General features: G+C 50.3%; 4 protein-coding genes across 4 annotated transcripts; 2 read left to right on the top strand and 2 right to left on the bottom strand.

Annotated features, from left to right (window-relative positions):
• The first annotated feature begins 404 nt into the window (after positions 1 to 404).
• GAPcenA (GTPase activating protein and centrosome-associated) lies at positions 405 to 7446 on the top strand. The gene is made up of 14 exons (XM_018638766.2): positions 405 to 466; positions 2142 to 2357; positions 2728 to 2855; positions 2949 to 3106; positions 3198 to 3417; positions 3669 to 3979; positions 4068 to 4313; positions 4404 to 4604; positions 4720 to 4899; positions 4996 to 5133; positions 5204 to 5334; positions 5434 to 5712; positions 5819 to 6104; positions 6415 to 7446. Exons 1-14 carry the CDS (start codon positions 405 to 407, stop codon positions 6637 to 6639), a joined length of 2781 nt encoding a protein of 926 aa, XP_018494282.2. The 3' UTR covers positions 6640 to 7446.
• LOC100907075 (tetratricopeptide repeat protein 17) lies at positions 7418 to 9423 on the bottom strand. The gene is made up of 6 exons (XM_003741415.1): positions 9298 to 9423; positions 8905 to 9015; positions 8426 to 8803; positions 8097 to 8325; positions 7821 to 7987; positions 7418 to 7723 (listed from the first exon to the last, which is right to left on the bottom strand). Exons 1-6 carry the CDS (start codon positions 9421 to 9423, stop codon positions 7418 to 7420), a joined length of 1317 nt encoding a protein of 438 aa, XP_003741463.1.
• Positions 9424 to 11124: 1701 nt separating this feature from the next.
• On the top strand, positions 11125 to 14355 carry LOC100903650 (UPF0488 protein C8orf33 homolog). Its single transcript, XM_003741392.2, has 4 exons — positions 11125 to 11155; positions 12624 to 12755; positions 12875 to 13088; positions 13755 to 14355. Exons 2-4 carry the CDS (start codon positions 12633 to 12635, stop codon positions 13886 to 13888), a joined length of 471 nt encoding a protein of 156 aa, XP_003741440.2. The 5' UTR covers positions 11125 to 11155; positions 12624 to 12632; the 3' UTR covers positions 13889 to 14355.
• Positions 13280 to 22487, bottom strand: LOC100903504 (transmembrane protein 256 homolog). The gene is made up of 4 exons (XM_003741391.1): positions 22228 to 22487; positions 15655 to 15783; positions 14811 to 14920; positions 13280 to 14190 (listed from the first exon to the last, which is right to left on the bottom strand). Exons 1-4 carry the CDS (start codon positions 22292 to 22294, stop codon positions 14047 to 14049), a joined length of 450 nt encoding a protein of 149 aa, XP_003741439.1. The 5' UTR covers positions 22295 to 22487; the 3' UTR covers positions 13280 to 14046.
• Positions 22488 to 23276: the final 789 nt, after the last annotated feature.

Below are 23276 nucleotides of genomic sequence, written 5' to 3'. Positions count from 1 at the left end.
TCTCTGCTCTCCCTGATCGCTGGTTCACGCGGAACAAACGATATTCGCCAACAAACCCGCAAATGATTCCGGAACCTGACGGATTTCGACACAAATCGAATCGTCACTCAAAGGAAACCTCTTGGTTCTGCTTCCGAAACTGATCGTATGAGAATAAGCCATCCAGATTCCTGAAAAGTAGACGTGTTGCAAGTCTCATAGAGCCATGAGCATGGTCATGGAAAAACGAATCTTTTGTACCTTTGCCCGAACGACCAAGTCCCTCCGACATGGAACCGTTCCCTAGGCTTCGAGACTTGCAAAGGAGCCGACGCTACCGCACCGGCGATCGATTCAAACTTCGGCGCCACCCGAAGGCCGACTATTGGATGAACGCATCGGTTGTCAGAGCATCAGCTGGTTGCATGGAGAGCAATGCTGGACTCCAGGAGCTAAGGCGAGATCCCGCAGACGACGCGCACTACCCGTGAGTTTCTCCAACACAAGTTCAATCTCAGACCCTGGAGAATATTCTGAAACTGACTTCCATCGGATGTCGGCGCCTACGACCGAGTCGAAGGGAACTGTTGTGACAGCTGCTCTTCCTGCCGCATTCCACCGCATTCCCCGCTGAAAAGGTACTCCCACAGAGTACTTCTCCTCACATCAGCTGGACGAGCAATACGTCACATGAGTGGCGGTGCAGAGTGAGGTTTCGATGGCAGGATTCTCCCCCTACACGCGGAAAAATGCTCGTACATGTGCTTGTGGTAGGAGTTCGATGGCTTGAAGCTCTTCGCTTATGGGGTGATGGTTGTCTATCTGAACAAAAGACACCCTCCCTTTTCAAGTCTACGATTCCCCCATTATCCGTCGGATGACTTCAAAGTGAGAGAGAAATTTCGAGATGGTTGAGAAATGAGATCCGGAGAAATTTTCGGTGGTTTTCTTTGTCGATGTCTGCTTCCGGTGAGAGCCCGTGTCAGTCGTGGCGGCCTTGCCTCCAGGAGGTGCTCACGTCGAGAGTGGGTCCCCATCGTTCGGGATCGATCCGTCGCTGTTGCGACTTCTTTCATCGTGGCTGCGGCTATTGCCGCAGATTCTATTACAATCGATCGATTGGAATCATGTTCCCCGCTTTGAAAGTAGATTTTGCGTCGAAACCGCGATCAGAGAGTGGCAAAATCTTGTCGTTCAGTTAGCGATCGATTGGGTTCTCAGAATTCTCCGGTCCTTTCTCGACGACCGATGATTCACGCACTGTTTGACCATGCGCGTATTCGTTGGACATCAGCGGTGTCCGTTGCTTGAAAGGCTCGTTGCGCGGCCAACTCTTAACGAGAACGCGCTCCCGTACCGTTCTCTGTGCGACCCGACGGACGACCGAATTCGGATTCGGGCTGGCTCCCTTCTCTTCCTCCATCACTCGCTCTGCTTTGGAATGCACTCGGAGTATCTTCCGACGGAGCCACTTCTTCGGACAGCGCGACCATCGAGACTCCCTGTCGAGGAACGAGAACGCTCCGAATTCTTTCACGGGGAGCTCCTTCGTCATCCGCGGGTTCCTCCAAAGTCGTCAGACCTCCGTTGGGCAATCCGCGAGTAAGGTCGATGGATCGACCACGGCGAAACACCTTGTTATTGCTTGTAAACAGATTCCAAAGATTCGAAAGCTCACTGGCGTGTGGTCTGGCAGGCAGGCGGGCGGGCATGCGTTTGCTCAAAGAGGCGGAGGGACCGTCGCGTATTATTAGGAAGTGGCAGCGAGATTTCGAGATCTTCTTTGTTTATTGCCCCGAACTTATCACAAAGGCTTGCGAGTATCCTCTCCGATTGGACCTGCTCGAAGGAGGGTCGACGGGGGCGAGCCTGTTGTTCCCGTCGACGAATTTGTGAAATCGGCGAGGAGAACTGGCCGGTGTCCTTCTCTCCGAGAGATTTAGCACGGTCTTAATCACTTCAGTAGAGCCAATATTAAATGTGAGTTCAACAATGCAGCTCAAGCCATGAAGCGATTCCGGTAAAATGACTTCTCCGCCTCAAGTTTCTCATGGACGAGCTCTTCCCAAAGATTCTCCCCGATCTCTTCGTGTAATAATCGGCAGCAGCATCCAGTCAGCGGCACTCTCTCCTTTGACGTTTCATGAGGTATTCCATTCCAGATCACTCGTTATGCATCCCACGGTGATGAGCGATGCTGGGCCGTGGGTCATGTTCGAATCGATCACATACCTCGGAAATCGGCCGTGGCCCGCCAGCGACACGCGATCGTTCAAACATATCATTGTCGAATACATGCTCAGAGCTATGGATGCGCCCAAGGAAGAGCAGATCCGAGTCGCTCTCAAGCTACCAGCCCGTGCAGATGGCAAGGCAGTGTAAGTCTCTCGGAAGTCTAACGTCGGAATGGTGTTGTCAACGTCGTCCCGATAGCGCATGATGACGGTTCACTCACATCGACTGCTTGATTCGTTGAATGACTTACTCACGCCAGCTCACGAAGTGCCAGATACGAGCAAATTTGTTTTCACTCGTGTAGAATTAATCCCAATCTGACACCAAATGCTTGTTGGTGACTAGATCTGCGACTCCGCGCGTTTAGCTGTGGCGCGCGAGCTGTTACGTTGGATAACCCGTCCCTATCCTTGATTTCAAACATTGATCGATGTTGCGTTCTAACGATGGCACGAAGCATGGTCTGTGTTCGCACCCCTTGGGGTACTCACTTTTCAACAGTAATTATTTCAGACTTCTCTGTAAAACGACAGGCGAGGAAATTTACTCCTTGCCCATTCGACAAATAAGCCAGTTCACCACGGGCCTCCGAGAGCACCCTGGATGCTTCGCCTTCATTTACTATCCGGTGTTATCCGACAGTGAGTAATCCGAGCGCGGATCGAGCGATTTTGGTATGACAGAGTCAAAGAATTTCCATTTAGCCTCGGGACTGAGATGGGTTGCTCTTGCAGAAAACCAGCGGAAAATATTCTGTTTCAACGCGGTTTCTGCGGACGTCGTTCAAGAAGTTCAGAAGAGAGTCTTCCAGGCCATGCATTCGATACAAATTTCGAATGAAGCTCACTTTATAAATACGACCGAAGGCGCACAGCAGATAGTCAACGTTCAGGTTGGAATCGGACTCTTCCAGAGCGAGACATGATCTCTTCTAGACTTTCGAAAGCATAGGATGATGCGTTCAACGGGGCAATCTATTCCAGATGACGCTCGACATCCGTGAAGAGGATTCTCGGGGACAGTTCGTTCCTTGCGCGAGAACTACCGAAGTTTTCAAACTGAGACGGAACGTCGAGAAGCAAATCGTACTTACTATAGATCCAACGACGCAGCCTAGTCCAGTGATAATCGAAAGATGTTTCGGTGTTCTGGTGTCTCCGGGGCGGCACGTCCGCCACAGCGACATGCAGCTAATTGGCACCGGTGAGTTCAGCTCCGGAGATGTTTTTCTGTGGCGATATGTATGTGTTTTTGAGGCATAAGTCGCGAGGATCTTATCGAGTGTTCCGTGACTCCATCCACAGATCTCGGTATGTTGCTTGTTGTTTGTTTGCATGCGGTTTTCTGTTCGATCTTCTCAACGAGTCTCTTTGTGTCTCCGAGAACTGATCGTTAGATTCTGAGTACTCGATATCTGAACGCCTCATCTTCTTATTCCCTTGGTAAATCGCTAGGCAACAACGACACGAATCAGCCCTCGAGTCCATCGAGCGGATTCCATGTCGACGCTTGCTGGGATCCCAAAGACAATCCCTCCTTCGAACTGCTGAATACAATCACGTCGGGGGAGTCACGGGTCTACTTGACGGTGGCTTGCGATCTCGTCCTCATGCGCGTCAAGGAACCGGTTCGCTTCGTATTCGAAACCCAGGCTCGAATCGGACCATCACAGGAGAAGAATAGGGCTCTTTGGACTTTGTCCAACGCTCTGGGTACCGCCTCCTCGAAACCCTTCTCGGAAACGTTCACACTGATTTTGAAACAGGTGATCCCCAATTCTCAATACTTCACTTATCAAGGGGTCTTTCGATCGCGCGAGCTGCGAATGAACAACATACTCATTTCTCTTGCAGTCCCACGACTGCTTCGAATTGGTTGAAATGACGACGTCAACGGGCAAAGTCCTCCATCCCATCGAACAAACGCTAGAAAGCGGAGAATCCGACGAGGACGAGCCACTGCTGTCCGGGACCGGACTCGTTTGCAAGGAAAGCGGCCAAGAGAAGCTCGATGAATGGTCGAATTTAATCTCGGTCTGGGAAGGCAATCCCAAACCGAAAGAAGTAGACATCCTCATTCAGAACCACGGAGTGCCACAGGTAATCATCTCGACGGAGCGGCTCCCAAATAATCGGAACGATCGATTTTGGAGAGCCAGCCTCACTCACTCGAACTTCCGCCATCACCAGGTGCTCCGAGGTCAGGTCTGGCAACTGTTGACCACGTCGACATCGAACAATGAAAATTATCAGCTGTATCAAATGCTGGTGAAGAAAGAAAACGTGCCGTCAGTTGACCAGGCCATTGAAAGAGACATTCACCGAACGTTCCCGGGTCATGAGTTTTTTAAAGAAGCCCAAGGACAGGAAAAACTGTACAGACTGTGTAAAGTACGTGTCAGGAGGTTTCTGAAGATCGCGATGCATATAATGGAGAGAGCCTGCAGCCGAATATCGTTGTAAACTGTATTGTGGGATCATGCTCATACCTTTTTGCTTCTCTCAGGCCTACTCTCTGCACGACACGGCAGTATCATATTGCCAGGGCCTTTCGTATCTAGCAGCAGCCCTCCTCTTGCACATGCCGGAAGAACAAGCGTTTTTTATCCTGAACGTCATCATGAGTCACGAAAAATATAATACTCGGCAGCTCTACCTTGACAACTTTGAAACACTTCATGTGAAGGTGAGAACAGCCCTGGCCTTGCATCTCCCTCGCGGATCCTTCGCTCCACTTTCACTTCCGGAAGACCCCTCTCCAACGAAATCCTCACTCTTCCAGTTATATCAGCTGATGAAGCTGTACACAGAGAAAATTCCCGAGATCGGAAGTCACTTCCGGGATCTCGGCATCGAAGCGCATATGTTCGCTTCGCAATGGTTCCTAACACTGTACACTGCGAAATTCCCACTGTATCTGGTGAGTGTCACTATGGTCTCGACCGGGTCTCTGCTCCGATCTTGAATGACAGGGAAGTCCTTTTTCGCAGGTCTTCTTGGTTTTGGATAATTTTATGCTGACGGGACCGGATTTTCTCTTCAAATTCGCGGTAGCTATCCTCATGGAGAGTAAACGGGACCTTCTTACCCTTGATTTTGAGGGCGTTCTCAAACACTTTAGGTGAATATTCCTGATCTGTAGCCTCCGAGCATCGCTGAATTGAACAATGTTCTCTCCGCCGGACTCTCAAGGGATGCCATAATTTCGATCCGGTTCCAGGGTATCGATCCCGCGAAAATACCGCAGTGAGGAGGCTGCGCTCAAACTCATTCGCGCCGCTAACCATGTCAAGATCACTTCGGCGAAACTCAAGAAATGGGAGAAAGATTTCCTCCAAGAGAAAGAAGCAAACATCGATCCGAACGAGAAGCTACAGAAAGACTATCGTCTACTGCTCAATTCTCAGCAGAGACTCGATCAAGAAAACGACGATCTCGCTCAAGAGCTCATCGTAACTCGCTTCGAACTGACACGCCAGCTCGACGAAGCGAACGATAAGTATGTGAATTTTCCATTCGAGTCTTTGGAAATCATGATTCCGATATTCATTGAGGCGAGCTCCTCGATGGAGGTCAACCTGACGCGGCTTCTATTACCCGCCCAGGATCGAGAGTTTGCGGAAAGAAGTAGGACAACTCCAGCAATACAACACGGACGTGTCGCAAGAAAACGAGGCTCTTCGGTCCCAACTGGAGCAATTGAAAGAAATGTGCCGACGGGAAGCCGAGAACGCCGAGGTGGTTCGATGCGAGAACAATGCTACGATCCGGCAACAGACCGACACCATCTCCGAGTACAAAAAAATCTGTGGACGACTTCAGGAAGTGAATCAGGCTATCCAAGCCGATTGCAATCGGAATAAACGCAAACAAATGGGCGAGGATACTCAGGTTTGTTTGATCCTCTCGATAGATGGTCTCGAAAACGAGAACAGTGAATTCCCCTCATTCGGGACGCCGCATGATCGGATCGGTACCTGATCCGGACCTAATATCCGCTCCCGGATCGAGCCTATCGTGTGTCGCTCTCGAGGATCGGATTCTTTGCTCAATCAAAGCAGGACCCCGATCCGGTTGAGTTAGACGGGGTCCGCTGCACCTCCGCAGCCAATCGATGATTCTCCGATCCGGAGACTTTTCGGGGTCCTTCGAGTCCCACAAGATCCCATTCTTCTCTGAACTCTCCTTCTATGTCTTCCAGGAGGAGGAAACCGAGTTGCAGCAGCAATTGAGAGAGCTGGAGCTAGAGTTGGCTCAGACGAAACTGGCCCTGGTCGAGAGCGAATGCCTGTGTCAAGATCTGAATCATCAGCTCACAAGAATCGTGCAAGATAAAGAAAAGTCGAAAGAGAGCACCCCGTGGTTGAGCAAAACCATACAGGGAATCATAAAGAAACAGAACTCACAAAACTCAGCAGACTCATAGTGCTCGCATGGCACCGCAAGCGGTCTATGAGAACAAAAATGAACTCCGGTGAGAGCAATGACGTTCTTCCGATCGGTGAGAGCGGAATGCCCGAACTAGCCATAAAGTGAATATATCTAGAGATTTTCATATGAATCTGCTCATATTTATTAAGGCTTTATCGATCTATTGGTTGACTGGAAGAAATGACTTATCGAACTACTGGTTTGTTGCTGACCATTGGAGGCGTGTGATGGTCCTTGTCTGGAGATGCGTGAAAGACATGCTTAGCGTCAGCCTCATTTATAGTGCACATGTTGAATAAACAAGATGTTCCATGTACCCCGTTTTCATTGATGCCACCGGAGGAGACGTTCCTCGGGTTCTCGATCGGGAAAGGATCACTAGGATCTGGGAGCTGATGCATGCACAGCTCATTTCCGGGGAGATCCAAAATGGGCACAATCAACTGAAGCAACTCACATTCATTAGAATGTCATTTGGGATATTTTCCCCTATAGAAGGGCTGTCTTGCCTACAAGCAGGTCCCGGAATTGGTCCCAGATCGAGCTTCAAAGATTTCACAATCAGACAATAGGAGGCGGAGGGGGAAATATTTCTCGTACAATGACTAAGCGTACCGACAATTTCATATCAGGCAGATCACATTTAGTTCATCTTCCGTTCATTAAGGTGAAATCGCCTCGAAAAGATCGACGATCCCGCCTGGCAAGACAGGCCGAGGAAAGAGGTGAGATCATGACCTGCAGTCGACGAAGAGCCCGGACTTTCCACATTACTACCAATTGTACAGTTTCTTGAGAATCTTCTTCTCTCCGGCCTCAATCTTGTTGAAATTAGCTTTCGGTGAGTCCTCATCACAAGCAGGCGTGATCTTATCCCCAGGTCGAACGTTGAACTGGAGATCCAGCATGTTGTCGAAAAAAGGAAAGCCAGGCGGCTCGTCCCCGGTGTGCCAGTCCTTCCGCGAAGATTCACAGTCTTTCTGCCAGATTTGAGGCGGTACGGCCTCCTCGATGAGCTGACCCATCAATTGCACGTAGATTTCTTTACGGTGCTGATACTCTTTGAGTTTATCCAATACCTGGAAGAGATATGCTCTCATACCTTTTCCTCCGATAGTCCGAAGGTTGTCCGCGATCTATCGTTCTGTTTGAAAACAACAACCCCTGGTTCCTTACGTTTTGCAGCTGTTGATGCTGACGTTCAAGTGCGTTTTCGACTTTTGCATGGCAGCGAACTGCGTGGAGACGCTGCCGAGCGGACCGGAACTCCGGTTGAAGTTTCAGCATGTTGTCGTAGCATATAACGGACTTGTTGTACTCGCCCAAAACAGCGTAAATATTACCTGCAGCGGTCAGGGGTCGTCTCATATTAATTTCGGCTCCCCACTGGCTGATATTATTATGGGAGTGAAAGAATGATGATATTGAAACAGACAAATACTCTGCACGAACCGAGAGTGAAATGACAAATTGGATTATCAGGAGCGATATCGATAGCGGCGTGAACGACGACAGCTGCCTCGTCCGAGCGATGGCCCCGATGCAGAACGTTCGCGAGAGAAATCAGAGCCACGTCTTTCACTTCGTGCGGGGAGACGTGAAGGGCCCTACGCAAGCATTCGACAGCTGCAGCCGCGGATCCCCTCTCGCGCCAATAAAGAGCGGCCAGGTTGAAAGCGGTCTGGGGGAGCAATAGACCTTGTTCAATCGAAGAAATGAATATCCGGAATGAAAATAGGTTTTCTTCCCTTCCCGACGAAGAGATATTCTAATTCACGAACCCAATTCGAGTCTGTTTCGAGGAGCTCGGTGATGACTTCACCAAAGTGCTCCACATCCTCGACGTCCGCTTCGGATAAAGCTTTATGAAGACCGGTCTCTGAGACCATTGACAAGTTGCGTCTCTCTCGGACTCCCATCAGATGCTCGAAAGCATGCATACTGAAGTCGAGCTTGAGGTAACGCGTGCAGTCAGGTTCCTGAACTTCTCTCGGGGAGGTCAATTTTCTGGGGCGGAGTTTGGTTTCAAACGGCACCACAGTGGAAACGTAGAGATCCATTTCAGTCAGAGGTGTTCCCGCTATCTGACAATCGGTATCTTCGGCATATAGACGTTCCTCTATGTTTTCTGCTTCTTCTTCGCTCCGGTCGATCTCTTCCTGAAGATTCAGATAAAGCACGGATTATCGAATCTCCTCCTGCTCGCGCGAATCCTGCATGGCACTTTATGCCTCAGAAAACAAAGGGGTTTGGATCTCACTTTTCGCTGGAGCAACTCTTTCCGCAAGGCCCTCACTGTTTCCAATCGTTCCTCTTGTTTGTGTATTAGGGGCAGATCGCCGGGGGACCGCAGAGCGAAAATCGATGGAGACTGCAAAGTTTTCGGAAGTTCCAAGTCATTCTTCGGGTCAGCTATCGGATGAGATGGCTAGTAATTTTCCAGGATGATGAAATCCATCTTTTCGAGAAGGATAATTCCATCCAAGGTAAATGGAGAAGGAAGCGGCAAGGCACTCCAGCTTACATCCTTTCAGGTAAACATTTCCGATGGGGGTAAAGACATGATGAAGAGAGATATTGTGGAAAAATGACTGAAGTGCCTCTGAGGGTCGGAAAAGGGAATGGAGAGCGACGGATTCAGAGAAACGCTTACCTGTGGCCGTATCTCCCCGTCGTCTGATGCAATCCAGTGAGAAAACCCATCTACACCGCAGAGGGCAAACACAATCGTAGCAGCGAAACTGAAAGATATACTGTTTCCTCTCACGCGAGAGTTCATCTCTGAGCTCATTTTCCGCGGGAGTCAATTATATGCAGCTTCGAGTACAGAGGATCCGACAGGCATCGATGGCGGATTCCGCGCAGCCGAAGACGCCCCGAACATCCCAGGGGAATTCCGACTAGAGCTTTAAACTCCAACCGAGCCTATAAAGTAGATTAAAACATCATGCACATCTATAGAATAGAGATGCAGCAGAGGAGCATCACTCGATGGCCATGTGAGTCGCTCGATGGAATCGTCGCGCATAGAAGCGCGCTCCATTTTTAAATTTCAATTGGCAAGTATGGAGCGCGAAAAATCTCGCATAATCGATCTCCGGCTCGCCCCAAGCGGGCAGCCGGGATCGGCTCGGACCAATTCCCCCTCCGAATATCCATGGCGCTCACTTTGCACCCAAATCCGGTCTCATGACGTCATCCCGGGCGATCCTCTCTCTTTTTGGCGCCTCCATCAACAAGACATCAAATTCGGCTGGCACACTCGGACGTACTAAACGGTGTACTCCTGTACCCTTGTGGGTATGCTCAAGATCGCCTTGGATTGTTCGCCTGCCCCGTCCAGCTCAAAGGCGTAGGAGAAATTATAAGCGGTATGAAACTTTTGCCCATCGACAAGATATATGTACAATGATTCCGATGATCTCCGTTGACAGTTCGACCGGAGTGAGGCGGTCCCTCCCACCGTTCTTCACTTGTCGTACCCTTTCGATCACTCAGCTACGTCGCGTCGTAAGACGCAGGATCACACCTCGATCACGCAAGAGCTTTAGCGCATGTTCTGGAATTCAGAGGGAAAAACTCAGTCGAAGAGACAGTGTCTCATCAGGTGCTCGCATTTTTTTTGGTCTGATAGTCAATGAGACGTCGCGTCGCTTCGGTATACCTGTAGACCCAAACCTGAACCGAGTCCTTATTTCTTCGTCCATTGTGGTTGACGGTAGCCCAATCAGAGAACTGACTTGATTTCGAGAATTCCTATTGACGGCCAGTATTCTGTCCCCCTGGCCTCCGAGTCAGTGACGGCATGAGTTTCCACCTTGAATTTAACAATCGAGGAAAGCAGGCTGGCTGACGGGTCGAGCTTTCTTCCCCCCCTCGCATTCTGGCTCCTCCTCCTTCACCGAACGGTTCCCCCGAGTTGCGAGACGAATCTGTCTCGAGTCGCTTGCTTCGTATCGGTGAGAAGGATTAGAGACTTGATATGACGCATGTCTAGGAGAATCGCTCCTTCATACTAGCTCCGGGAATGCAGACATACGTAATGATAAGGAATAATGATCATTCAACACGAGGGAGGAAGGCTCATCTGAGATCAGCAATCCCTTGTGATCCGATAAAATCCGGGTGGAGGTACTGATTCGTGTGTGATCCGACAGGGCTCTATATCAGAATTCGGAAAGGTCAGAAGGGACCGCCTGTTCCCGGTAAGAACTCCAGCAAGAATCATCGACACCGCCGTCCTCGCTCTCTCAACCATCGACAGACTCCTTTTTTCTTGCGCGTTCCACCTCGCGCCATTCTCCTACGCGTCTCCCGAAGCCTTGGAACACAAGTGATCGTACGCTATCTCGAAGCCACGAAATAGCGCTCGAGAGAACGGCTCACCTTCAGCGCGTTAACGCGCTTAGGCTGAATGCCGAACTTCACGACCAACATCAAGGCGCGTGAGGCGCGATTCATCGATCCATCGAGTGAGCAGTGAGGTTCCATCGAGCGATTCCACCCAGCAGGTCAGTGCGAAAGTTCTATAATGCAAAAACGCTCGAGCTGAGTGAAGTTCAGGTGGATAGGACGCGATGAGTATTGGAATGATTCATTCCTAGAACAAAATGTCGAATGTTCGTCGGAGAGCACCAGCGATCCTCAAACGACGATGTCTGCCGCGAACACCGGTTGCTCCACTACCTAGCGGCGAAGTGCTCTACGTCGGCACCGGGAGGAACGCTACGATTTCGAACGTGCATTCCACAATTGCATCGCAATCTGGAAATCGCGGTGCTCCACAGAACACATATGTCGTTGTAGAGTCTGCGGTGGAAGAGTCATCGGTCGACGTCTGGGAGCTCAAGGTCGAGACCGAGAATCCTGGAAAGCCGACTCGGCGGTCTGTGGCAACTCAGGCGGACTTCCCAAGTCGAGCTCTGACCGCTTTGAGCCACCAGTTGACCGAATCGTGCCATAAAGTTTGTCCAACACTCGGAGCGAGATCTCTGCGTGACAACGTCATCGAGAAACTCGTTGAGATCGTCGACGACGCCGCGGAGTCGTCGAAGGCGCGTTTCCTGCTGGAGCAAATATTCGCTTACAAAACGAAAATGCCTCAACATTCCACTTTCATGACTCGTCATTGCAAACTACTGATGGATCTCTCTCAGAAGACTTATCAGCATCTGAAAGAAGTCGACGGAACGGGACTTCTGACTCTGCCCACGAAAGGCACTCTGCGGAATCGATATCCTGAGACGCTTCCAGTGACGACGAAGAATGAAGTCGAAGTGTTGTTACAAATGGAAGCTTCCGCCGAGGGAGCGGACGGGTCTGCCGATGAACAAGCGGCAACCTATTACTACGTCGTCCCCTCGGAGGATATTCTCTCGAACGACTTGATGAACCAATAGCTCAGGATGCTTATTGCTAGCAGATCGAGCATGGTGAGGATTCTCTCGGGTGAGGAGAGTAAGATGACTTCTAAGCAGTTTTCAAGCGTCGGAGCTCTACTCGGTCGAGGGTTGTAGCCGGATTTGAGATATGTACTTCCGTCCCAATAATTTACACCCAAACTCCTGTTGATGAACGAATCACTTCATGGAGTTCTCGATTTTCGGGATCGTATATCAGAACTCTGTGCCTTCCAGAGGGAGCACTCGCTCCACAGATCAGATATTCGCCGGCGTTTCGCCTTCTTGGGGTCCTGTACATGAGTAATGTTCTCCCGAGATGTCGACCTCTAGGACATTCAGCGATAGCTGCGGAATTCCTTTGCGGCGTTCAAGATTCTCTGATTTTACTGAACGCCCTACACGGTACCCGGGGCACCGAGGAGATCTCGTATCAGGGGACTCCACTCTTACGGGAAGTCCGTCATGCGGGCGCTAGCCAGCAGTTCCCCGGAGTATCACGCCTCGTTTCGAATCGAAATAATATGCAAGGATGCATGCGCTTCTCATATAATAATCTGAGTCGAAATATGTATTACAGAATACTGCGATGGACGACGAACAGGAGCAATTCCAGAAGGAGTTGTCCTGGTGCATCAGCGCTCTGCGAAAAGTGTTCCAGAAATCTGACCCCACTCGAAACCAAATCAAAGAAGCTTTGAAAGCACTCCAGGTACGCTCGAGCCGTTTCACCCTTAAAGATGTTGGAAGAATCCCTTATTAGGTCTTGAATGCGTCTCTTGTATCATGCGCCTAACGCCCGCCCTTATGGACGCGATTCGGTTCCTACAGATTCTGGAAAACCCGAAAGCTCCTGTCGTGAAGAAACGCCTTGCCATGCGCAACGCTCTCGGGGATTATCGAGCCAAGATGGCAGCGGAAGAGAAGCACCTCGAGAAACAATTGTTGCAAGGGAAGCGGAAGTTGGCCGAGTTTACCTCAGAAAAGGCCGACACCGCGGGCGGCAAGGTTCTCGCGAAGGCAGCGTCTCCGTCATCGTCAACGGGTGAGAAGCGAGAGTTCTCCTTCGATTTCGCTATTTGAATCTCCAAGGTGTCACCAGTCTGGGATCTCGGAGTAATAATATGAAGTGTAAATGAACTCGTGTACAAACTCCATGTTGCAAATTGACTGTGTCGAGACTGTTGCGAGAGGAGATCCCCTCGGCAGAATAAAGAAGACAAACTGTTGATTCTGTCGCAAGTTTTTATTGCTCCGTGTTGAATGGATTCCCGATGGTTCCATTGAATTAGCGTAAGCGAGTACCTCTCGAGTTTGAAGCGATACCTCGCATGAGGGGGTTTCGGGTAACATTTAGAATTATTAGTCAGATTTTGAGAAAATCCGGAGATTCAGAATCGCATGTCGAAGGATCTTGGCCCTTTTGCTCAACATTTGTTCATTTAAAATCTGAGCTGCTACTCCACAACGCATTCAAGGTGCTATCTGACCGATGTTGTTTTGCTTAGAGTTGTCGCAAAAATGTGGTGGTCTGCTAAAAGAGACGGAATGATATGGGAACCTACAGGTGCATCATCGAGTCTCTACTTAGCCTCCAAGCGGCGACGGGAGCTTACAAGGATGCTTCCACTCACTTCCTGATATAACTTCTCGGCTTTCACGCTATATCGTACCTATTTGAGCTTCCAGTAATCCAGTTACTGTTCCCTAGATGTATACACAGTCGGCCGCCGAAAGCCACCAGGGCTCTCGCTAGAAGTCGCCCGAACCGATTTTCGGGCCGAAAGCGGGAGAAGAGGCCCGAGTTTGTTATTTGGTATTCCAGACATTCGAAGAATAATGTAAGTATTTGTCGCTCAGGATCGTGTGGTCATCAGCCCGCGGAAGGATACGTTTCAACTTGAGACGTCTGATGCAGGGTTTCCGGCTCTGTTGTCCTAATTCTTTCGGCGGGCTACTCCACCGAAGAGATTGGACATCATACCGAACTTTGCAACGCAGTCTCATAGAAGGAACGTCGTCCAACCGACGACCAGGAGCATTCCTCCATAGGGTGTCGCTTGAATCCACTGAGGGTTCCGCGTGAAGACGTAGAGGTAACACGTTCCCGAGAAGACAATTATGCCCAACGTCAAGAAAGAACCCGTCTGAAAATGCGAAGGACAAGATCGTTAAGCACTCGAATAGAAGCGATGTTATGTTACTCTAGGTTCTGAGAATTTCGAGCCCTCCGGGGGGAGAACGATTGATGAGACACCGGAATACCTGGAGAGGCCAAAGAGGAACGGACTAAAGCATCGCGAACGAGCGTCTGCGACATTTTCTTGATTGCCAAATTAATTTCTAGATGATTACATGAACCGCAGGCTGGCTGCTCCGTTTGCCAGCTGGCGGGTGCACGACAGAGCTATCGCTGTTTTGTTGATGATTGCCGAGCCATTCGAACGCCGACCGTCGGCTTTCACTCAGTCATTCATTCATTCATTCAGTAAGCCAGTCACACACTCTCTATCCCACAAAACAGTTCAAGCACATATTCAGACCCGTGCGGTTGTCTTTCCGGCGGTGGCTCCTGAGGGCTGCTCATTTCATTTTCTACTTGATCCGACGCCGCTCGATGGCGAGGTGAGCGTGTGCCGACGACATGAACCGGTCATGAGTCGTCGCAGAGGTCAGTAGGGACGATCGTACTTCGCTCATTGATGATAAATCGATCGTTTCTTCGATTTGAATTAGGTAATTGATCATTTAATGAGAAAATACTCACGATTTTCGGGTAACGGGCAAACGCCACAGTGAAGAGAACGAGAGTGTGCAGGAAGTGGTAAAGGTTGGCGGTGTGGAACATCGTCGCCATTTCGGCCGTTGGTTTCAGCACTGTAATCAAGAAATTTGCGTTTGATTGTGGAGGAATCACGCGGAACCTTCGTAAGACGGGACGAGCCTCCATTCCCGCAGGACGAGTGCGACGGTGGAATCGGGCTTGACCATGAGATATTCTGGAATCTATCGCTAGTTCATCCCAACCGCTAAGCTACAGCGCAAAACTACATATTGACATCGATTTCGACGATCATGAGAGGCGCCGTTCCGCGTTGTAATTACATGTAGCAGATCATCGAACCAGATGAAGAGTCTTCTTTGCCAGCGCGCCATTAACACATCATTCTGTGGAGAATGTTCCCAGGACCAAAAACTACTGGGCATTGAACAGAGAAGGAGCGAACGAGAGAATGGTTCTCTAAACGAGTTCTTCGGAGGCCCCTGGAGGGACCCCAGAGGAAGGAACAGAAACCAAACCTAATATCTCCACTATCAAAGTCCTCGACCGCTCTAACAGAGTTCTCCCAGTCGGTGGCCCCAGATGCTGGTTTCGTTACGAAAACATAGAGGCCACTTCAGAGTTTCCGAGACACTGGCGGTAATCGATACATGGTCGGAATCGCCAGAGTGATCTCCAAATGCAATTTCCCGAATGGAGGAGCAGGCTGTCCTCATTCTCCGCTGAACTGCTCGATGAGATTCTGACGAGAGCTGAAACAACCCGGTACGAAACGCTCCAGCTGGGAAGGCTGTCGCTGGAGAACGGGAAGTGGACCCTTAGCTCTTACCATGCGCGCCGTAGGCTCCTAAAGTGACTGCAGCTGCTCCTAGGAAGGCTGCGATCCTGATGAATACTGTGGGTGGGTATAGAGCATATTTCGGAGGAGGCGGAGTGGGGGTGAGCATGACTCCAGTGTCTGGAAGGGAAGAAAGAAATCAATGAGCTTTGACAGAGCGTGGAAATATATCCACGAACAGCGTGTCCCACTAATGAGCTGTCGAGAAAAATTAGCGCCCGCGGACGTTGACAGATGGGAAACGTCTCTACCCGTTGCAAGAAGAGAAATCGGATACTCTTTGGAAATCCGTGCTGATGCGTAACGCACTTGAGTCGAGTATCACAAAAATAGAATTGTCAGCTCATCCTTCCCAACAATAAACGACAAAAACTCGTTCGGGGAATATCGCTGCGGGCTTCTTGATTCATTTATAAATGAAACGATTACGCGCGTCTCGAGCCCTTACAAGTATTTGCTTGAACAACCTATGGGTCCCCATCATTAGTTTCGGTAGAGGAGAACAGATCCGTTTTTATTTTGTCGTTCCTTATCTTGAAGTCCTTCGGATGTATCGAAATTCTCTCGACTTCCGAATCTTGTCTAGAAGAGCTGCTATATCTGGATATTTTTCTTCCTCAACCTAAACGACTTGACAGGGTCGTTTCATATTTCGAGTGATTTCTCAACAAGTTTCCAATGATTGTCTTCGTTCCGCTGACCTGCCGCTCCCGTAAGATATGAAAAAGGATTCTTCGTGTTTTTCGCATCGCCCGACAGTTATCGTACCTAAGTTTACCGTCTGAATCCCCGCGTATATTGGGTGAGCGCTTCCTGAACCTGACTTTGAAGATCCGAACCGAAAGCGCTCCTTGGGCAACGAGCAGAGAGTTCCCCGAGGAGTCCGAACTGTTCCATTCGGTGTGTTCACAGTGAGCCACGTAGCATAAGTATGTATGTCTACTTGAAACTCACTAAAACAATCAAATGCTGCAGCACTGCGCTGTTCTGCAGCCCTTGATGACCGAAGTAGCAGCGGGTTGTCCGGTCAGTACTTCTATCCGACAGCTGAGCTGCAACGGGCAACGCCGCAAGTCGCAACGCTTCGCGTACAGCGGTTTCGACCCACTCAGACGAGGCTATCACGAAGTCCGTTCATCACGAAGCCATCATGACATAAGATGAGACAGCGAGAATTCGCAAGAAATATATTTTCCACGCTATACGGATCGTCCACACCATCTCGGGCGCGTTCCGATCGAAATCCCAAGTGGATGGTGCCGAGCCTTGGAGCCGGCCTGATTCCGAAATTAAAGGGAAGATTTCCTTCTCTCGGGGGAAGACAGAGAGCACAGAAGATAGGTAAATCAAGTTCTCGACGAAAACCACAACCAAAATGTTTCCCGTGATCGCGAGTCAGTGTCCACAAAGATCGCTGTGGCGGGCGGACGGTGTCTTCGCTACCGTCACTCGACTATCGTAAAAGAGTTAAGCTGATTACTCAAACATTCACGGGTAGGCCGGACAGTGTTCAGCGCAGCCTCGTCTTTATGATTTTTTCTCCTCGTTGCACAATGATTCAGAGGCTTGAAGCATCGTTTTGGAAAAGTGAAAAACTCGCCAAGTTGTCCATTGCCAGAAGAGTTTTCTGGAAAGGTCGTCAGGGATGTCAAAAGAACTGTATCCCGTTTTCCGCCCGACGCTCTTTCCTTTCAACTTTTTCGGCTTCCCAAGGACTTCTTCTCCAAATGGAAACTTCATGGTTTCCTGAGAGAAGTTATCCCAGAGTTCGTTCGTTCCATCGGATGCTCACGAATCGAATGAGAAACATGAATGGCACATAGATGGCACCCGAAAAGAAGACCGTAAGCTTCCCAGAAGGCGGAATTACATCGAAGAACCCCCTGCTGAACATCAGGGAGGGTAATTGGAGGGTATTGGAGGGTAATTGACATTTCGGGAACGATAGACGACGGAGATGGGTTCTATCTCGAATGCTAATCGACATTTGTCCAGAACGGAGCACTTCTGGCTGGCTTCCAAAACACAGTATCAAAAAGAAAGTGCGAATGTTCGCTGCTATCCCGTAGTCGAAATCTTAGACGGCACCAGAAAATTCTTCGCTCAATGGGAAGTAAATACCACTGTCGTCCAGCATACATCGATGAGGCGTTGTCGTTGCCGTCATGCGACATCCAAAGGAATTAGTAGCATCGGCGAGGACAGAATTAGCTGCGTAATTTGTATTGAGATTCGCCCGATTCCATCGCAAGAAGGGAAACAGCGAGACCTTCTGTCTGTTGCCATCATGAGGTGATGATGGTTCTCGTCACGTTGCGTCGCGTCGTCAAGGAATACGATTCGTCAAACCTCCGAATATGTTCGATGTTCCTGCCGCGTGATTGGTTCTACGAATTGGTTCCAAGTTCGAGCGATACCTTTCTGGCCGGAAATCAGATATGAGGGAAATCAAATTTTCTCGTTGTCGAAACAGTTGAGCAAACTCGTCTCAAGTCGCCTTACTCGCTTGGCTGACTAACGAAGGGGAAAGAGAGAGAAACAAGTGCACGGATGGAAATTTGAAGGTCATCGGCATCGCTCAGAAATTCACAGGTGGCAAAATAATTTCCTTGGACCGGGCATGTGCCCCTCCGGATATCAGATCTCTCGGGAAACTTGTTTGTGAAAGTGTCGGGTTTCTGAGCCGAGAGACTATGTGCTCATGTGATCGGCGCTGTTCCTCTGAAATCTCCCAGTTCGGTCAATCATGAGGGGCTCGCTCTGAAGCTGTTGCAGCAGAATGGCGACGAAGAAGCGCGCGCCCTCTCGAACACGCTTCCGCATATGCAGACTGGAATTCCATTCCAAGCTCGATCTCGTAGCTAAGGGAGCATGAACGAAGGAACTTCCGAGGACGCTCTGCCCGCGGCTCGAATGCCGACGAACTGCTAGTAACGAGATACCGTTACCGCAGCACGAGGAAGTCGGCTGAATGCACTCATAAACAGACCCTGCCTTTCCGAGCCTCCGATCCTTGTTGAATAGATTGAGCGATGCAATTAGACATCATTGGGCACGTTCGCTTGCGAGCTGAGCGCAAGCCGAACGCTTCAGCGCAGCTTGCCTTGGGTCGCGACTTGTCATAGCGAAGCGGTTGTAAGGTTCCGCGGTTTTTAGGCCTAATTGTCTCAGTCAGTTGTGGCAGTTCATTCGTTTGAGCCACATCCATTCTCTTTGCGGTGTGGCCCCTTGTGACAGCATCATCGCCGACGACAATCTAACCTAGATTCGTTGCCAGTAGCAAAGGTAGCCGCGGCAGTTTCCAGCTCACATCACGAATAGGCCGCGATAAATTTCGTTGCTCAATGTTCTACCCGCAAACTTTCTATCTCTGTTTCAGCTAGCTTGCTCTTATCCACCGATGGAGAGCCGCATCCGACTCGGAAGTGAGGAGCCGAGCCGAGCGTTCACGGACCTCAAAGTAACCATTCGATGAGGCATTGCAATTGCGCGTCGTATTTTGCCTTAATTCCAGCCAGATCTCCGACTACCCCCGAGCCTAAGAGAAAAATTGGAAGGCTTATAAGAAGCTCGCAGCGCCGCGCCGCTCTCACGTAATCCAATGAATTCGCGCGGTTTGCCCAGCGCAGCGGGTGAAGCGAATGGACGGGATTCGGCACGCGCATATCATTTGCCTAATAATCCATGGGAAAACACCGGTCAGAACCACAGCTTGCTCATCCAGACTGCGGTTCACGCGTGCCCATGAGCCAAATGATAATTGAGATCTCCTCCTCATCGAGTTGTTGCATCCTTCGGAGGAGGCTTCCAATAATTCGCTCGAGAAAACGATGAGCTGACGTGATCCGCAGCCAGGCATATCATCATCCGGCTTCAGTTCTAATCCCCAGTCGTCGTGAATCTCTCAATGGGCGCTCCATTTCCCCTGATCGTGGCCGAAACTAGCGCTACCGCCCTTGTCGACGTCTTTCTTTACTTATACGGAGGGAGCTCCGTGGTCCGTGCTCAAGCCTTGGCTCGGAGCCGATTCGGCCTGACTCTTGCTTAGCCGGGCAGGTCGGTGAGAGCCGATCGAATGGGCAACTATCGTGTTAACACCTTCTTTTGAATAAGGCGGCCTCTTGTTCCCGCCGACACCGTCACCAAGTTTCGAATGCGTCGATGTTCACCCGAAGCGTAGATTTACTCCACGAGCGTCAAAGAAGTCAACGGTGCTGAAAGAGCTTTTCACGCGGTTCGTCCAGAACTGCTGTGACGTCATAGAGAGACGTCGCGGGTTGTTGAGAAGCCAGTGAGCAACACTTCGCTGGAAACTGCTTTGCGCTCATAATTTTCTATAATAAGGATCCGTAGAACGTCGTTGGTGGTGCTGCTCTAGAAGACGAGTCGCGAAACTTGGACGTATATGAGTCATATTTTGCTCTCTTCGCCTCGTTGCTTACAGATCGTCGTTTCGTCGGGTTGCCTGCCCACTGCTTTCCCACTCTGAACTCTTTGCCAAGATCAAGCTGGAAGACTTGAACCGCCTTGAACTTACGACGACAGGTTCTAGCGATGGCCGAACGTCGGTCAGCGGCTCGTGTTTCGTTCTGTTCCGCGACTTTTCTCCTGAGTTGTGTGCGAGCATCAACTCGACGTTCCCTCGGTATCTTGGGCGAGTTTCGAGACACACCGGGGGGTTGGCACGGGATAGATAAGCTCCCCCGGACTGGAAGGCTGTTTCACCGAGAACTGTGGTGTGGCGGACCCGCTAAAATTTGGTGGAACTTCGCCGCCGTGCTGTGGTGAAAAAAAAATTCCTTCTGGCCCTCGTTGTATCGGGGGTCGCATGCGGCAGCGTTTACCAATTGAGCGCGGACGGAATGACTGCTTCGAAATTCACGGATATGACCCCGAACTACAGATATCCACTCCTCCATACGAGAGCTCAAGCAGAAAATTGGTGAAGTTTTGAAGTGCTCGACCGATAGTCAACAGCTAATGAAAATAAGTCGGAAGGGAAGGTCACTCCGTAATCGGCCCCGCTTTCCGTCTGTGAGCACTCGAGAGAATATTGGATCCTTGTCATCACAAGCGAACCCAAATGGGAATAATTGGTAACGACGACGGCGGCCTCCCTCACGTCTATCGGTAAAAATTCGAAAAATCATCCGGAAAAGCCGCGAGCAAGATGCAGTTTTCAAGATTCCGATTCACCGACCGAGTTGCTATATGATCAGTCCGCCATCGGCGAACCCTGCAAACGGATGTTGCTTTGTTGCTCTTGCTCAGTGAAGGATAGCCAGAGGCTGACGATCACGCAAGCGGTCTAATTGCGCTGCCTGCGAGAGAACCCCCGTAGAATGGATATCGGAGGCTCAGATACTCTATTAATGGACGACGCAACTTTGCTAGCAATCGGACTCGCTTGGATGAGAGCTTTTTGTCCGGCCGTTCTGCTCCCGGGCTTCACCTCGAATTTCTCAGCTTTCGAAGAGGTTTGACACCGCGAGATTACTAGGATTTCGAGCTGTCAGAAAATTTCGCGGCGATTGCGGATGGGCTCATAGATTCCGCTACTCGAAAATAATCGACCCGGCATCTCTTGAGACTGGCATCGGACAGCAGTAGATCGTAAAGTAATTAACGAAACGTCACGTCGAAGAAAAAAGCTCGGTTCGCCTTCGTCGCTCCTTCTCTCGCTGATAGTCACGTAGTGAATCTGAGTGAAATCCGAAGAGCAACAATAATGGTCGTCGCAAATCGAAAGGCTCTCAGATCTCTCAGAACTGATTATGAGAACTTCACGAAGATAGAGTATCGTGCTCCGGAGCTTGGAGATGTGCTTCGGTGTAGATCTGACAAGCGGTCCTCCGCCGACTGTGCGGGGGAGTCAGAGGAACCCACGTCACGTAATGGATCTCAGGATCGGATACCTCAACGGCCTCTCTCATGCGGGATCTCCGAGATTTCCCCAAGGGATCGTCGACTAGATCATCGCGACGGCCAAAAGTCCGTGCTCGAGACAGTCCAGGGGAATGTCCCAAGTCTTTTTTCCGCATCGACATGATAGCAAAAGTCATCCCAAAGGCTCCTCGTTCACCACTTCGACTCCGGAAGCGGCGAATTAATTGGCCACCAAGTAGCCAACCTGCGCTTACTTTCCGCAATTCACTTGAATAAGGCACAAAGCATTCCCGCCAGACGCGCCCATTTTCGCGCAGGATCTCGATTTCTGAGCCAGAATCAATGCCGGTCTTACGGCACAGCCCACGGGCGTTCCCGACTTCTTCGAGAAGATGAGGCCGATCCTCCCATAATAAGATCAAATATGATCATTCAGTTACCGAGGAAGAGCTCGCTGTCCTTGGAGACCCTTCGATTCATTCTTACTCGGAGTAGAGACCACTCATTTTCGCTCTATACCGGCGGATGCTTAAATATTCGATGCTGTCGTGCATCACGCGCATCCCGGAATCTCGGGTGACACCGACGATGAGAAATTTCTTGTGCGAGACGTCGGATCGCGCTTCGGATAGGGGGACGCCTCGATTGAGTCGCATGAGCGTGGAATGTAAAACTCACCAATTCTGACTGCAGCGGCTTGGTCGCTCCGGAATTTGGAGTAATCGCCTACTGAGACGCCAGGCATGATTTTAGTAGAGGTCTCGACTGGAGCTCAAGGGACACACGAGGAAGTGCCGGCAAACACGACGATGATGATTTCACGGAGTGACGAAGTGTATCACTTTGACTGCACTATGTATAAGAACACACACAGATCCTCTGGCGGTCTCAACCTAGCGCTGTGGCGGTCTTGTCTCGTCTGTCGATCGTCTCTTTGTCTCTGGCGAAGCTGCTGCTCCTGCTGCTGCTGTAAACAAAACACATCGACTTTTCTCACTTTCCACTAAACCAACCACCTCCACACCACACAGAGCCGCAGCAGAGCAGCACGAGGGGGAGAGAGGGACGAGGGTCGCGGAGAGGAGACGCGCCGGGTTTTTAGTCCGACTCGGGAGGGACAATTTGTCCGAGCATGCAAACCGAGTTCGAGAGGAGATCTTGATTGGGAAACGGAAGTCCGAAAAATTATCGACAAGAAGCGGCTCTGCATATTGGAGACGCTGTCTCCAGGAGCTCCCGTTTGAGGTCTCGAGCGAGATTCCGAAGAATGGTGATGGCCTGACGCTGGCCTCATCGTGGAAAGTATGATAGTTTCTCGCCAAATGCAGATCGTAATACACTAACATGAGCCAGCTCTGAAAAATCTGGTCGTTGGCCCGGTTTGGACCTTGCAGTCCAATTCGCTTGGAGTCGGAGCCTCGGTTTGATTCGGTCGCGATCTAGAGTCGATCTGAGTCTACAACAGCATCGGCGTCGAGCTCAACGAACGACTGACTGTATCCGAGTTAGATTAGCCTCTCACAAGTACCGAATCAACTCGCTCAGCGCTTCCGGACAGAACCTATGCAGCTTACTACCAATATTTCCGAATGCGAAATACGGAATACAGTTCTCCCCGGTGCTGTCTAATTCCACGTAGCGACCTGGGAACTCCATGCTGGACGAATCGCAATTTCCCGCTGCCTGTTTAAGGCGAATCTCCGCGTAATCCGAGTACTGACGGATAT

Source organism: Galendromus occidentalis, unplaced genomic scaffold (assembly GCF_000255335.2).
Source record: "Galendromus occidentalis unplaced genomic scaffold, Mocc_1.1 scf7180000077170, whole genome shotgun sequence".
In the NCBI taxonomy this organism is placed as follows: domain Eukaryota; kingdom Metazoa; phylum Arthropoda; class Arachnida; order Mesostigmata; family Phytoseiidae; genus Galendromus; species Galendromus occidentalis.
The sequence above is the reverse complement of the archived record's forward strand: the minus strand, read 5'-3'. Positions and strand labels throughout refer to the sequence as shown.

Bases quoted from the DNA above. Each gene is read 5' to 3' on its own strand.
- GAPcenA (XM_018638766.2), top strand. From the start codon at position 405: ATGGAGAGCAATGCTGGACTCCAGGAGCTAAGGCGAGATCCCGCAGAC. The intron at 4,314-4,403 runs GTAATCATCTCG...CGCCATCACCAG, and splicing joins AGAACCACGGAGTGCCACAG to GTGCTCCGAGGTCAGGTCTG. The intron at 4,900-4,995 runs GTGAGAACAGCC...TCACTCTTCCAG, and splicing joins TTGAAACACTTCATGTGAAG to TTATATCAGCTGATGAAGCT.
- LOC100903504 (XM_003741391.1), bottom strand. From the start codon at position 22,294: ATGCCTGGCGTCTCAGTAGGCGATTACTCCAAATTCCGGAGCGACCAA. The intron at 15,784-22,227 runs GTGAGTTTTACA...CTTCCCTTCCAG, and splicing joins AGCCGCTGCAGTCAGAATTG to ACACTGGAGTCATGCTCACC. The intron at 14,191-14,810 runs GTGAGTATTTTC...TCGCATTTTCAG, and splicing joins TTGCCCGTTACCCGAAAATC to ACGGGTTCTTTCTTGACGTT.
- LOC100907075 (XM_003741415.1), bottom strand. From the start codon at position 9,423: ATGAACTCTCGCGTGAGAGGAAACAGTATATCTTTCAGTTTCGCTGCT. The intron at 9,016-9,297 runs GTAAGCGTTTCT...AAAACTTTGCAG, and splicing joins ACGGGGAGATACGGCCACAG to TCTCCATCGATTTTCGCTCT. The intron at 7,988-8,096 runs GTTCGTGCAGAG...TGACCGCTGCAG, and splicing joins AATTTGTCATTTCACTCTCG to GTAATATTTACGCTGTTTTG.
- LOC100903650 (XM_003741392.2), top strand. From the start codon at position 12,633: ATGGACGACGAACAGGAGCAATTCCAGAAGGAGTTGTCCTGGTGCATC. The intron at 12,756-12,874 runs GTACGCTCGAGC...CGGTTCCTACAG, and splicing joins AAGCTTTGAAAGCACTCCAG to ATTCTGGAAAACCCGAAAGC. The intron at 13,089-13,754 runs GTGAGAAGCGAG...ACTGTTCCCTAG, and splicing joins GTCTCCGTCATCGTCAACGG to ATGTATACACAGTCGGCCGC.